Genomic DNA, 14753 nt, shown 5'->3' with positions numbered 1-14753 from the left:
GATAGAGCATACTGTACAGTATCTTAAATATTCGTTGATTATTTTCATTTTATTTTCCAGTCTGCATCATTGAAATGCAAAAACTTGTAATTATATAGCATGGAAAATATGAAAAAATGAATGACAAAGTAGCATCACGTTTATCTATAAAACTAAACTGTACAAAACAAATGAACATACATGCATAAGAAATAAATCTTTCTCTTATCTCGGAGAGAGAGAGAGAGAGAGAGAGAGAGAGAGAGAGAGAGAGAGAGAGAGAGAGAGAGAGAGAGAGAGAGAGAGAGAGAGAGAGCAGCTGTGGAAAAGACTTCACAGGTACTGTTAAACTGGCTGGGATGAGAATAGAATGTTGAGTGTTGCCTGCAGGAAATTTTGTTTCTTAAATATTTTTATGGTGATTAGAGATGAAACATCAACAGTAACAAAATATTCTCCTGTGTACTGTCATAATATGTGTGATAATCATAGTCAACTAAACTTGTAATGAAATACAGTACAATAAATCAGACAAAGCAAAAAATATGGCAACAATACCTCCGTCATCTATCGTGAAATTCATGGATTTGTTTATTTTGTATTTTTTTAAGTTTATGGTAGAGTAACTGATATTATTTTCATTAAAAGGCAGTACTGTACTGATATACAAGAGAGAGAGAGAGAGAGAGAGAGAGAGAGAGAGAGAGAGAGAGAGAGAGAGAGAGAGAGAGAGAGAGAGCGCGCACAAGAATTTTTTTATAAATTTATGGCAGACAGTGAGGACTAACCACAAAATGACGTAAACCAAGAAGTTCCTGCTGTATAAATAATTTTTTTATGATAAATGTAAATGTATTTGTATGTAATCATGAAAATACTAACATGATGTACAAACATAGCATTCTCTTTGGAGGTTGTGTCCCGTCGTTCGAAACTACCCACATATTTTAGATATGCGGTGTACAGTAGTATTATCCTAAAATACATACCTGTACTGTAAATATCATTTCAAAATCAACTTACAACAATGTACTCCCTTTATAGTATACACAGAACAGTGCGCAAAGTTACGAGGCCAAAGAAAACGTGTGTCTGAGTGATTGGGGATACTTGAGAGTAACAGCAGTAGACTGGTATACTTAATTTTACAACATGACTTTGAAATGATATTAGGGTGTTCTGGGATGATAGTTTATGGTATATTTTTGTTTGAGCTGTCAAGTTTGGCGATGAACTATTAAAATGGGCAGTTAAAAGCATTTTAGGGGTGTATATATCCTACTTAAGAGTAGCAGTAGTAGGAGAGTACTATAATGTAAGATTACTTTGGGTGTTTTGGGATGATGGTTTGGGGTGTGTTTTTGTGTGAAATATTAAATTTAAGGTATATTTTTGTTTGAGCTATCAAATTAAGCTGTGAAATGTTAAAATAGGTAGTTATAAGTGTTTTAGTTTAAGGGGTACAAGGTATTTGGCAGTTATAAGCCAGTTATAAGCATTTTCAGAGAGGGATTTTGCATTTCTGTGGATTCTGCATTTCCACGGTAGGTTCTGGAACACATCCAGATCTCAACTCCATAATATAAAACAAAAAAACAAAAAAAAACATTTAAATTAATAAAAAAAAATTCAGCAAACTCCCACCACTAATGCAAAAGCAAACTATTAACCCAAAACAACCAATTACTAATGCCAAATGCGGACAATGAAGTCCCTAACCGCAGATGCGATCCATAAAAAAAAAAAAGAAAGAAAAATTCTAAGCGCTGAAGTGAACGATGAAGGGGAAACACTTCAGTCCCCTCCACATGAAGAAATCAGCCTCATAGAAAACGGGAACAGTGGGATAACTATGATAGCACCTACTCGATGACGACACCACTCGTCGCCGCCCGTTCCTACACAAGAGAGCGCAACTGCTTCCGTCACCAACCCGAACGCCTGAACCGGTTAGTTCCCTCCCTAATCCCACTATACAACTAACCCAAAGAGAATACTTACTCAAAATATTCCCCCTCAGTCTTTCCCAAATCCTACGTTATACAAGTACTCAGAAGCAATTCCCCAGTCTGAAAAGTAACACTCGAAATCCAAGCTTAATCCACTCTCTGACACACCCACTTTTCACACTAAGGCGAATGAAACTACCTCAAGTCAGCAATCAAAGCTACCATCCTACCTCTTAACAGACTATTAGAACACGCCTTACATAACCTAAAACCCATGTCACCAGACTCTTTTCGAGGCTTAGTGGTTCATTGAGCTGCCACCAAGAATCTGTAACCAAGAAATTATGTAACGTCTTTGCTTACCCTGTCGATGCCCAAGCGGAAAAGGCGGCTCTCTCTCCTCAGCACTCACTCAACCTGCATTTCTCTCTCTCTCTCTCTCTCTCTCTCTCTCTCTCTCTCTCTCTCTCTCTCTCTTTCAAGGAAACACACTTTACCCAAAATAATTTATTTCCTAAAATTTAAAATGACTAAATGGCAAAAGAAATATTAAAATGTGAGTCAATCTTGGTAAGACACGACTGCAAGAATTTAGCAATGGCTGTACATCTTAGATCCCAGTTTCCCAAAAAGACCTAACTGAAACCTAGTCACATTCTTTAACTTGCAAAGGTCATAAAAAATGGTCAGAGTCTATTTCATCCCCACTGAGTACATTCTTGACCTCTTTATTCAGTGATACATCTGAAGAAGAACAATGGAAATCTTTCTTTAGTTTCCCCAAAAACATAAAAATGCAAAACAATGGGAAATCTTCCCATGTTACTCAAAACCAATATACATATCATAGCAATGGAGGAAACAAAATACATAAAAAGAATGCAAAGACAGGAATCCCTCCCACATTATTCAAAAACAAAATACATATGATAGAAATGAATCAAACACTTTACAATTTGGTAAATAGATGTGCTCCTTACCTCCAAACAGTGTATCAGTCAGTTCAAGTTTTGAGCACACTTCACCCACAGGTCTCTAACTATGAGACCTGTGATCAAAATCTGGGCTGGTCTTGCAATGAAAACCCTTTACCCATTTCATCCCATCACTTTTCCGGACCCCGCCCTAAAAAACACATACAAACGCACATCCTCACTGGAACCTGGATACTTCCGGCAAACGTACATGCCGTGTCAGGTCATATGGTCTCATGCTTCAAGAAAGACTGACACCGTCCTTACTTAATGAAGAAATGCATCAGAAGCACACTAAGCATTCCTCAAGAACCTTTGGGTGGTTTCTATGACCACTTGTTGCTTCACTTGTCTTTACTTCATGTTTCAAATACGTATAGGTAATAATAAGTGAAGTACCTGTATATACTAATTTTCAAAATTTAATAATAACATTAAATAATAATAATAATAATACTGTACAGTACTTGTAATAATAGTAATAAGATTGTATAAAGTAATAATAATAATAATAATAATAATAATAATAATAATAATAATAATAATAATAATAATAATACTGTACCAGCAATAGTAATAATAATAAGATTATGTAAATCATACGGGTACTCACCAGTGGTGAATGCTGATTAAAGATGATGATGATGAATTAGCTGTGCAGTCTGATGAATGATGATGACGATACGACTGCATAGCAAAGCAGAGGAGTTAAATCTTCCCCTTCTTCAGGGACTTCAGGGGGCACTCCTTCAGGCGCTTGGGGAGGCACTTCTTCAAGGGTTTGGGGAGGCTTTGGAGGGTTCTTCTTCGTCTGTTTGATAAACATGGTGTTAGGCAGCTGCTGTCGTTGCTTCTCCATGCTGACGACAGCATTACTATAGGGCGCCTTTGCCACATCAAGGGCATTTGAACACTTATGAAGCGTTACACATAAGGATCCCAAGCCAAAGCCACCTCCTTCAGCACCTAGGTCATCCCAAGTCAGGACAGGCATTCCAAAGACAGGCCCTCATCCTCCTCCTCGTCCCCTGAACCCGGCGTGTCTTCTTCCTGGCTGGCAGACTTGGTCAGTTCTTCCAAATCCTGGTCTGTCAGGGGGTCAGAGTGGGCATCAATGAGGGTGACTACTTCATCCTTAGTGATGTCATCAAAGCCTTCTCCTCCAAAAATCCTCGCCAATTGGACCACCTTATCAATGACCGAATGTTGAATTTCTTCAGTAGAGAAGCCCTTACAATCATGCACAGAATCCGGCCACAACTTCTTCCATCACACGTGCAGGGTCTCCATGTCCTTCAACGACCAGTCGATGACGGTCAGACATGTGGCAATAGTGAATTTACGCCAATACTAAAGGCACGGATCGTGCCCTGGTCCATAGGCTGGAGGAGAGAGGTAGTGTTGGCAGGAAGGAACTCGAGCTGGACCCCCTCGTAATAAAGATCCACAGGGTGGCCGCCAGCATTATACATAAGCAACAACACCTTGGACTCCATGAAGAAGTTGAGATATTGCCTAACTTGAGGGATAAACGTCTGATCCGTAAGGACTTTCGTGATCCAGGCCTTGGGGTTGTGCATCTAAAACACAGACAGCAACCCCTTGTTCTTATTCTTGAGGGCCCTGGGTTTGCGCAACATGAAGCCGTCCACATTCCCACACATGACAAGGGTAACCCTATCCTCCTGGGCCTTGAACCCGAACCCGGAGGCTCTGGCTTCGTTTTTCGTGAGGTATGTCCGGGAAGGCATCTTCTTCCAGAACAGGCCAGTCGCGTCCAGGCCAGTCGCGTCCATACTGAACACCTGTTCTGGACGGTAGCCCTCGTCCCTGATGATTTTCTTGATGGTCTCAGGATATTTCGCAGCCAGTTCCATGTCTGCCAATGCTGCCTCCCCATGCAGAGAATCACACTCAAGTTGGAACCACCTCTGAAAGCAGTGAAACCACCCCTTGCTGGCTTGTAAACATTGAGGTGCTGATGATGGCCCTGCTTTTGGCTCTTCCTCTTCTTCTTCCGCAGGTTCATCAAAGCCTACGAAGTCTCCATCCCATGTGTCGTTGCCTTCCTGTACATAGCCGCCTTCCACAGCAGTCAAAAACTGCTGGCAGCTCTGTCTTGCCTTTTCGCAAATGATATTGGTGTCGAAGGGGATGTTCTTCTTACTGCAGTCCTTTATCTAATATGCCAATGCAGATTCCATCTTAACAATTGTCTGACCACGCAGTGTAGAAACTGTTTTTGCACTAGTGAAGAAGCTAGCACTCACAGCCTTTCTTATTTCCATCTCTTTCTTCTTGATGTAGCGCACAGTACAGTACTCTCATTCATGTCAAAATGGCGGGCTACAGCCACATAACTCTTTTCTTCTTTTAACATATCCAGAAGTTTTACCTTCTCCTTGAGCATCATGACCTTCTTCTGACACTTAAGCTGTTTGCCAGAAGCCTTAGAAGGAGCAGGGCGTTTAGACGGCATCTTATGGCACAATTAAAAGAGACACGAAAGATTAAAAACGACACACAAAGATATGCAAAGTACACAGGTACACAGTGACATGTTTGAACAGCAGAGGTCTATGCGGTGAATTAGCAGAGATGCAGGCTCCTGCAGCCCATCTCCGTGAGACAAAGCCTTGGGGTACAGCCAATCAGCACCAAGGAAAATTAATGGCACTCCTGGACTGGCTACTCTGCAAACAACAACCAATAATGTGTCAAATAGCATTGTGCCTGGGGATATGAGCATCCAAAGATGCATTTTCCTTTGTTAGAGTTTTGCGGATTGCTTGGCTTGGGTAGAACATTTTTAAGAAAAAAAAAAAGTACATTATATTGATATTTTTCTGTGTTTACTGTAATATTTGAAAAATAGTAAATCATTTTTTATCATAAAAAATGCATTTAGTCACAATAATGTAACATGAAAATAGAACAACTGACAGGTTCTGCAGAAGTAAACATAGCCCCATCATTCTACAAACTACCTACTTATTTTGGATATGCTCTACTACCATCCTAAAACACTACTGTAATACTTCAAAACCATCTCACAACACAGCAAAATATCAATAAAATGTACAGTATGCGCAGAATATTCATGTTGTTATGCACACTACCCTGTACTGTACGTATGTACTGTATATGATGCGCAAATGACCCAGCATCTCTGCCCGGATTCTCAGTTTGCTGTGTGTGCCCCTATTGTGCAAGTGTTGTGTACGTACATATCAGTGCAGACTTCACATATCTTTTTGAAAATTGTGCCCTAAGATGCTCCTAAATGCCCTGCTTCTTCCAAAGCATCTGGACAAGAGCCTAAGTGCCAGAGCAAGACCATGACCGATCACGAGAAGGTAGACATGATTGCAATGTTAAGAGAGGGCAAAATCAGAGAGAAGTAGCAGCCCGTTATGGATTGAAAAAAGTGCCATCTTCTTCATCAAGAAGGAATATGGAGAGAATAGAACCCTTATGATGGCCCTTGGTGGAGAAGAACTTGCTTCCCTCGTTCATGTACTTTCCATCCCCCCCGACAGAGCAGGATTTTGCAGAATTCAAAAGTTCTCAGGAAAACCAATGAGCTGCAGACTATGACAGAGGCATGGAATGACTCTAAGGAAAGCTCCACTAATTTTTCAAATCGCCTTAACGATCTCATGAAGCCCTATCATACCATGTTCGTGAAAACGTACAAGCTCCTTAACATGATGATGCCTCCCAAAACCGCTGACAAAGAGCCTCCTGAAGAAGGGGAAGAGGCACCCCCAGAGGTGTAACTCCTCTGTCTTGCTGTGCAGTCACATCTTCAACATCATTCATTGGACTGCACAGCTGATTCATCATCATCAATGTTTCATTTGTAAAAAGAAAATGGAACGGCTCCAATGTTTTTTTGTAAAAAAAACGGCTTGGATAGTAACTGTATGAAAGAAAATGTGCATGGCTAACTACAGTATACGGGGAGCTTGATTAGTTTTCACACATAGCTGTAAACCATATACAGTAAACCCTCGTATTCACGGTCTCACTATTCACGGACTCACGTATTCACGGATTTCTCTGCGGAACGTATCTACCGATTATTCGTAGAAAATTTGCCCATTCGCAGTATTTTTCACTGAGAAATATTCACTAATTACTGTTTTTCATATTTTCATGACTAAATGCACTTTTTGTGATAAAACTTTTTAAATACTCAGGTATAAGCATTTTTAAAAGTTTTTTTGTGTTTACACTCAAAATAGGAAGTCCTAAGTGGTTTTTGAGGGGTTTTAAATATTCGTGGATTTTAGCTATTCGTGTGGGGGGAGGAGACGGCGTTATGCATCCCCCGCAAATACGGGGGGTTTACTGTACATTTTTAGGGGTAATGTTATATGACGACTTTGGAATGATAGTAAGGTGTTTTAAGAAGATAGTGTAAGGTATATTTGGTGTAGGATGATAGTTTAAGGTATACATTTGGTGTTTGAACTATTAAAATAAGCAGTTATGAGTGTTTTTTGAGGGAGGTGTCAAGTATTCGTGGATATTAGCTATCTGCGGATGATTGTGGTCCCTATCCCCCACAAATCCCTGGGGTCGACTGTATAACTGGATCTTACTTTTTCCTTTGATAGCGGCTGACTGTAGCTCAGTGGAGAGCAAAATCTTTATAAACTATTAGAACTCAACATTACCTTACCCCTTATTAATGTGTTTATGATGAATGGACATAACTAAAACAGCAAACACCGAAAGTGTACAAAATTACAAAAAAAAAAGGTCTACAAAAGCAATAATTATGCTTATTTTCAAAACCTTACTTGTGCTATGATATCTCTCCCAAAGAAAGTTGCTAAGTTGACTGGGGAGCTACGGTGTGATCCACCACCCACAGACATTAAAGGGACTTGCAACCCACCATCTGAAATACAACAAAACATTTTACTAAATACTATAGTATACTATGTTATTAATAAAGAAACCATCAAGTTTTCTTATGCATATTTTGCCCTGTTTTAAACAATGGTAGACCCAGCACTGGACAAAAACAAAGACTAATCCAGACATGTTTTATCCATGGAAAAATACACAGCTAAATATAATTATAATTATCTTTGGCCCACACACCAAAACAAGAAAAAAAAAGGCATGTCAATTCCTAGAATGTCGGACAGAAACTCAAGCACAAGCAGCCCTGCTGACTCAAGCAATCTTACCAAATGCCTAAGTGACTATTGCCTAGTGATAAAGAACTAGCAGGTTTGTGCATAGGACCTTGTTTGACTCGCTACAGAAAACTCACGTTCACCTGCATTAAAGGAACAGATTTGGACTAACACTTGGTCACATATCTTCTTAAAACTAAGTTTGGTCCTCAAGGTCATTACATTTGAGATTCATCACCAGATGATCATTTGTCCCGGATTAACCCTAGTATTACAATGGATTAACCAAGCTAAGGCTACAGACTTCATCAATAATTACTAAAAATCCTCAGCTTTTCTTTTAAACCTTCAAATATCTTGTCCAGAATGGGGGTCCTATTTTCAACAAAACTGGTGGACTAACAGCTGATGAAAAATGGCACACAAGATGTTTTCCTGGCAATTCCTTCTTCCTGTCACTTTTGTAATGTCTCACAGCTTTATTGTAGCAGATATTGTAAATATGATCTGGATACCAAAAATCCTTATGAATTATGTTCAAATTTTGGAGTTCGTTATCCAAGAATTCAGGAATGACAATATGTAATATGACTATATAAGAGACCCTGAAAAACATTGTACATAAGTTAAATGATTATGATTTTCTGCTTCTCTATACACTGTCCACATCTGACTATTTGCAGTTCACGATTAGTGGGTTCACCTATTCAGGAATTTTTCTGTGGAACACAACTCCAAATAATTCGCGGAAAATTCGCCTAATCGCAGATTTTTTTGCATTTTTATTATTATTATTGTTGTTGTTGTTGTTGTTGTTGTTCAGTAAATGAAACCTATTCATATGGAACACGCCCACAGGGTTCACTGACTAGAAATTCTAGCTTCCAAGGAACTGTATCATGTTCATCAGGAAGAAGTAAGAGGAAGTAAAAGGAAGTATTGAAAAAAGAGAACCACTTAATAAAAGAGAAAAAATAAATTAATAAATAGAGCATATCTAAAATATTCGCTAATTATTTTAATTTTATTTTCGTGACTAAATAAATTAATGATAAAAAAGATTTACTAATTTTCAAATATTAATATTAAACACAGCAAAATATCAATAAAATGTATATTTTTGTTTAACGTTTGCCAAACAATGTACACTAGAGTGCTGCCCCACTTTTACATGCTTCACTTTTTCACGCTTCATTTTGTTGCGGATTTTTGTGGAACATATCTTTCGATTTCACGTCGGAACTTTGGCCAATTCGCGAATTTTTCTATGGACTGTATCTCCAAAATTATCACTAATTCGCTTTTTTCGGAGAGAGAGAGTTACATCGAAGTCTAAGCACAATATAAATGGATTCTGCAAGTGAAATAACATTTTATTGATATTTTTGTTTTTTTCATTAGGGGCTATGTATATATTTTTAGAGGGGAAGAGAGAGAGAGAGTTTAGAGAGAGAGAGAGAGTTAAAGAGAGAGAGAGAACAGAGAGAGAGAGACAAGAGAGAGAGAGAGAGACCTTTTACAGACCTTACATTCGTTCAGGTTGCCCCAGGTCCCTCAATGTGAGGCGCCTGATGTCCACCAGAGTTGCTAATTGCATCTTCCGGTATATTTTGCATCTTCCAGTCTTGGATGGTCTGGGATGCATCTTAGATATTTGTCGAGCTTATTCTTAAACACATCTACGCTCACTCCTGTTATGTTCCTCAGATGAGCTGGTAACACATTGAATAGACGCTGCATTATCAATGCTGGTGCGTGGTGGATTAATGTCCTGTGGTATTAATCTACCTCTGCTTGCTCTTTTGATAATTTTAGTTCCATGATATTTTTTGTAATTCCTTCTATCTGTTTCCATGCTTGAATTACCATGTAGCGTTCTCTTCTCCTTTCAAGACTATATAAATTTAAGAATTGTAGTCTTTCCCAGTAGTCAAGGTCCTTAACTTCTTCTATTCTAGCTGTAAATGACCTTTGTACACTCTCTATTTGTGCAATATCCTTTTGGTAGTGTGGGTACCATATTATATTGCAATATTCAAGTGGACTATGTACGACGTTTTATAAAGCATAATCATGTGTTCAGCTTTTCTTGTTTTGAAGTGCTGGAACAACATTCCCATTTTTGCTTTGCATTTTGCCAATAGAATTACTATTTGATCATTGCATAACATATTCCTATTCAACATCACACCAAGGTCTTTAACTGCTTCCTTTTTTTTGTGATTGTCTCATTATTAGGTCCTTTATATGCATATAGCATTCCTACTTTATCACCATAGTTCATTGATTCAAATTTATCAGAGTTAAATACCATCCTATTTATCTCTGCCCATTTATATATTTTATTTAGGTCTCTTTGTAGCGGGTTCCTATCTTCATCACAAGCAATTTCTCTACTTATTCTTGTGTCATCAGAAACTTCTTACTACTGAGTCCTTAACATTACTGTCTATGTCTGCAATCATAATCACAAACAGCAATGCAGCTAACACTGCACCCTGTAATCGGATATTACCGTAGCTTCATCCGATTTCTCATCGTTTGCAATCACTATCTGTTTTCTGTTTTGCAAAAATTTTTTATCCATCTTCCTACTTTGTCCACAATGTTATGTTTTCTAATTATTTTTTTGCTAATATGTTATGGTCTACCTTGTCAAAAGCTTTTGCAAAGTCTAGGTAAACCACATCTGTATCTTTTTCATTTATCATATTTTTATATATGCTTTCATGGTGGACTAACAGTTGGGTTTGTGTACTTTTTTCCGGGTACAAACCCTGTTGTCCTATATTGAACAATCTATTTTTCATTAAATGTTTCATTATATTTTTTTATTACCCTTTCATATACTTTCATAATATGAGATGTCAGACTCACAGGCCTATAATTACTTGCCTCTAGTCTTGAACCACTTTTGAAAGTAGGAGTAATATATGCTAATTTATGCTCATCATAAATCTTGCCTGTATCTATACTTTGTCTTAATAATATTGTTAGCTTTTTGCGATTGAATGAACCACTTTCTTTAACAATATGACAGGTACCCCATCTGGTCCTGCTGCTGATCCATTTTTAATTTCATTAATAGCCTGTACAATATCGGCTTCTGTAATATCTATATCTGATAAGTATTCAGTATTTTCATCTCTTATTTCTGTATCATTATCTTCATTTTCAATTCTAGAAAGGGTAAATTCACTCTTATATCTTTCTGCTAATATGTTACATATTTCCTTTTTTCATTCGTTAATCGCCCCTTCAATTCTTAGAGGGCCTATTTCTACTCTTATTTTATTCATCTTTTGCATATGAATAAAAATTTTAGGGTTTTGCTTGATATTTTGTAGTGTCATTTCTTCTAGGTTGGGAAATTTTTCATTTTCTTTTGATTGTATAATCTTTTGTTCTGCATTTTCTATCTTACTTTTTAGTTCCATCACTTTCCATGCATTCTCTTCTTTTGCAAGAGCTTTTTCCACTTTCTAATTTTCTGGAACAAGATCCTTCTGTCTCTTGGAATTCGTGACTGATGATTACTTTTTTTCTTCGGTATATATTTTTCCACTATTTCCTCTAATATTTTATATAATATATGAGTATTTACCTGTATATCATCACTTACAAATATATTTTTTCCCATTCTTTGTTTAATTCATTTATTTTTGACCAATTTATATTCTTACTATAGAAATTGTATTTTCCATATCCTTCCCATTTTTCGTTTCTTGCTTTTCTCTGTTTTCATATGTTCTGAACGGACTGTTAGTTCTATGACATTATGGTCCGAAAATACTCGTGTTATATACTATTATTTCTTTAACATAGTTCACCTCATTCACAAATACTAGATCTAAAATATTATCCTTTCTTGTTGGTAGGTGATTTATTTGCTGAATGTTATGTTTCTAGTAGCATATCTAATAGCTTTTCAAATTGCCTCTTACCTTCTGCACTACTATTGCTCTCTTTTTATATGTATAAATACAACCACAGTCTCCTATTCGTTCTTTCCATTCTACAAAAGGAAAGTTAAAGTCTCGTGTTAGGAGTATAGTCCAGTCCTTGTGATTTCTACATATTTCATCCAATTTTTCAATTATTATGTCAAACTCTTTTAGTATTAGGGGTCTATATATTACAATGTTCACTAATTTTTCAGATTCAAATTCTACCGATTATTAATTCACATTCTGTGTTACTATATTTCTCACAGATTTTTCCTTGATTGGCATCTCTCCCATATATATCTCCGGTTCCCCTTGATTTTCTATTTTTCTATCTGATCTATAAGTTTGGAAACCTTTATCTGGTCGTATTACCAGTCTCTTGGGAATACCAGGTTTCACTTATATTCAATATTTCTATTTTTTCATTTTGGGTTAGTTCTTCTAAGAACTCTATCTTTCTTTTTGAGTTACTCAAACTAAACCCTGCGCGTTCATCACTATGATGGTTTGCGATTATCTCCATTATCTAATATGGGTAATAATAAGGATTTTCCCATGTCTCTTTCCTGTTCTGATATGTTGATCTTTTTCATTTCCAGAAATTATACATTAAAAAATCCAACTTTTCCATTATACTTGTTCTTCCAGCTTCATATTTATTCACTTTGTGCATAAACCTGCACTTATCTCCATATCTGCACCATCCCTTAGCATCATATATACATTGCTTGTTCCTTGTGCTATATCTAGGTGCTGATGGCTCATATCGTGGTGCTGACATTTCATAATGAGAGAGAGAGAGAGAGAGAGAGAACTGAAGTACTAATACATCTAATTCTAAGCACAGTTACTTGCTGGGGACGAGACTTCAAAGGCACAGATACGCAAGGGTTGAAGAGGAGAGTCAGCAGAATGTTGGTTTTGTGTTGCCCACGTATGAAATTTGGATTTTAAATATTTTTACGGTGATTACAGATGAAACATCAACAGTGATAAAATATTCTCTAGTGTACTGTTATAATATATGTGATAATCATACTCAAATAAACTCGTGATGAAATTTGGTACAATAAATCAGACCAAGCAAAAACTATGGCAACACTATACCTACACCGATCTAATAGTGAACTTGATGGATTAGTTTGTTTTCGTGTTTTCTTAAGTTTATGGTACAGTAACTGATATTTCATTAAAGGTTATGCACAGTAAAGAGAGAATTTGCTACTGGAGGTTTTGAGCTGCCTACGTATGAAATTCAGATTTTAAATATTTTTACGGTGATTAGATCAATGCAGTAGCCTATAAATGGATTCTGTAAGTGAAATAACGTTTTACTGATATTTTGCTGTTTTCTCATTAAAGGACATGTATACTGAGAGAGAGAGAGAGAGAGAGAGAGAGAGAGAGAGAGAGAGAGAGAGAGAGAGAGAGAATTTTTTTTAAATTTATGGGAGATGGGAGGACTAACCACAAAACAACTTAAACCGACAACTTACTGTACTAAATCATTTTTTTTATCATAACTGTATTTGTGCAAAGTGCCCTTCCCTCAGGCTACCATTTTCCCTCCACAGTAGAAACATTTCTCGTGAATGTGTATATAGATCTTTAACCAAGTCATTCCGTCCAGGTATATTATAAGAGTTGCCTCGACGAGATCTAAAAGTATCCCTGCCAGAGGCAAGCATAGAGGAAATTTTATTCGAATAGAATTCTTTCAGATCTCTCCTGTGATGGCCGTTTCAACATTTTGGGTTAGTGCACAGTAAGGTATCTGCCAGCTGAACTAATGACCACAGCCTGGTTTCCGTGATTTCCCTAAAGAATCTGGTTTTCTGTTGGTTTTTAAAATCCCAGTTAACAGCAGGTGGGCAATCAGTTAGGGGGGTTTATGGCAGGCAGGGATGGGGTACTGAATGACACCTGTAAGGGGATGTGATCAAAGCCCATTGCAAGATCGTAGCGAATGTTGCAGGTCACAACAGAATCATGAAGCTAAGGGGACGTGATGCAGTGGTCCAGCCAGGAGGTTGTAATTGTGTCGTTCTATTTTGTACTTAGGTATAGGAGGAGGGAGGGAGGAGCATTACATCGGTAATTTGGACAGAGTGATTTTGACAGAAGATAGCAAGTTCGTTATAAAATTGTTTTGTGGGGTGAGAATTAAGGTCCCCAATTGTACAAATATGATCAGAAGTAGAAGCATGAATAATCGTGACTAATGCTGTGTAACTCGCCTTGGATCACACAGTACCGATCAAAATTATTGTTCTTTTCCCAGGGCATATAAACATAAATTATTACGATCTTAGAGTCCCCTACTGTCACCTGAAGCCCAAGCAATCTATCACTCCTATAGGTCAACACATTCACCATACTGTCTAACGATTTGTGCCATAGGGAAGAAAGGCCTCCTTTTGGGCGACCACCTATGATGTGATCTGTAACTTGCATTGATGAGGTCGAGAAAGCTATGAAGTCTTCATGCGCTGAATCCCATGTGGCAAGGTCATGAGGCCAGAGGAGCGTTTCTTGTAATGCAATGATGCCTTTGAAGTTTTTGCAGAACATGTTTAGGGGAGGAGTGTTCCACATGAGGACAAAAAATGTTCCAAGAGATTATGCCCAATGTATCCATGGCAACTCACGGGGATGGGAAATGAATGAGTTGATCATTTGGGTGGATGGGGGGTTGGCCAGCAGGAATGGGCATTCAATCGCCTTAGGAGGTTGCCTGGCACTTGTGGTAGA

At 37.7% G+C, this 14753-nt stretch overlaps 1 protein-coding gene across 4 annotated transcripts in view; it reads right to left on the bottom strand.

Annotated features, from left to right (window-relative positions):
• Window positions 1-14753, bottom strand: part of LOC136849218 (uncharacterized) — a 760295-nt gene that overhangs the window by 60800 nt on the left and 684742 nt on the right. For 3 of the 4 annotated variants that reach the window (XM_067122421.1, XM_067122450.1, XM_067122430.1), the window contains one exon: window positions 7711-7811. The exons of the other annotated variant lie outside the window; for it this stretch is intronic. In XM_067122421.1, coding sequence (XP_066978522.1) covers window positions 7711-7811 — 101 coding nt within the window. The remainder of the gene's footprint in view (window positions 1-7710; window positions 7812-14753) is intronic. 4 annotated transcript variants of the gene reach the window in all.

The sequence above is a fragment of the Macrobrachium rosenbergii genome, chromosome 2, assembly GCF_040412425.1.
Source record: "Macrobrachium rosenbergii isolate ZJJX-2024 chromosome 2, ASM4041242v1, whole genome shotgun sequence".
Taxonomy (NCBI): Eukaryota; Metazoa; Arthropoda; class Malacostraca; order Decapoda; family Palaemonidae; genus Macrobrachium; species Macrobrachium rosenbergii.
This window is presented reverse-complemented; position numbering and strand designations above follow the sequence as displayed.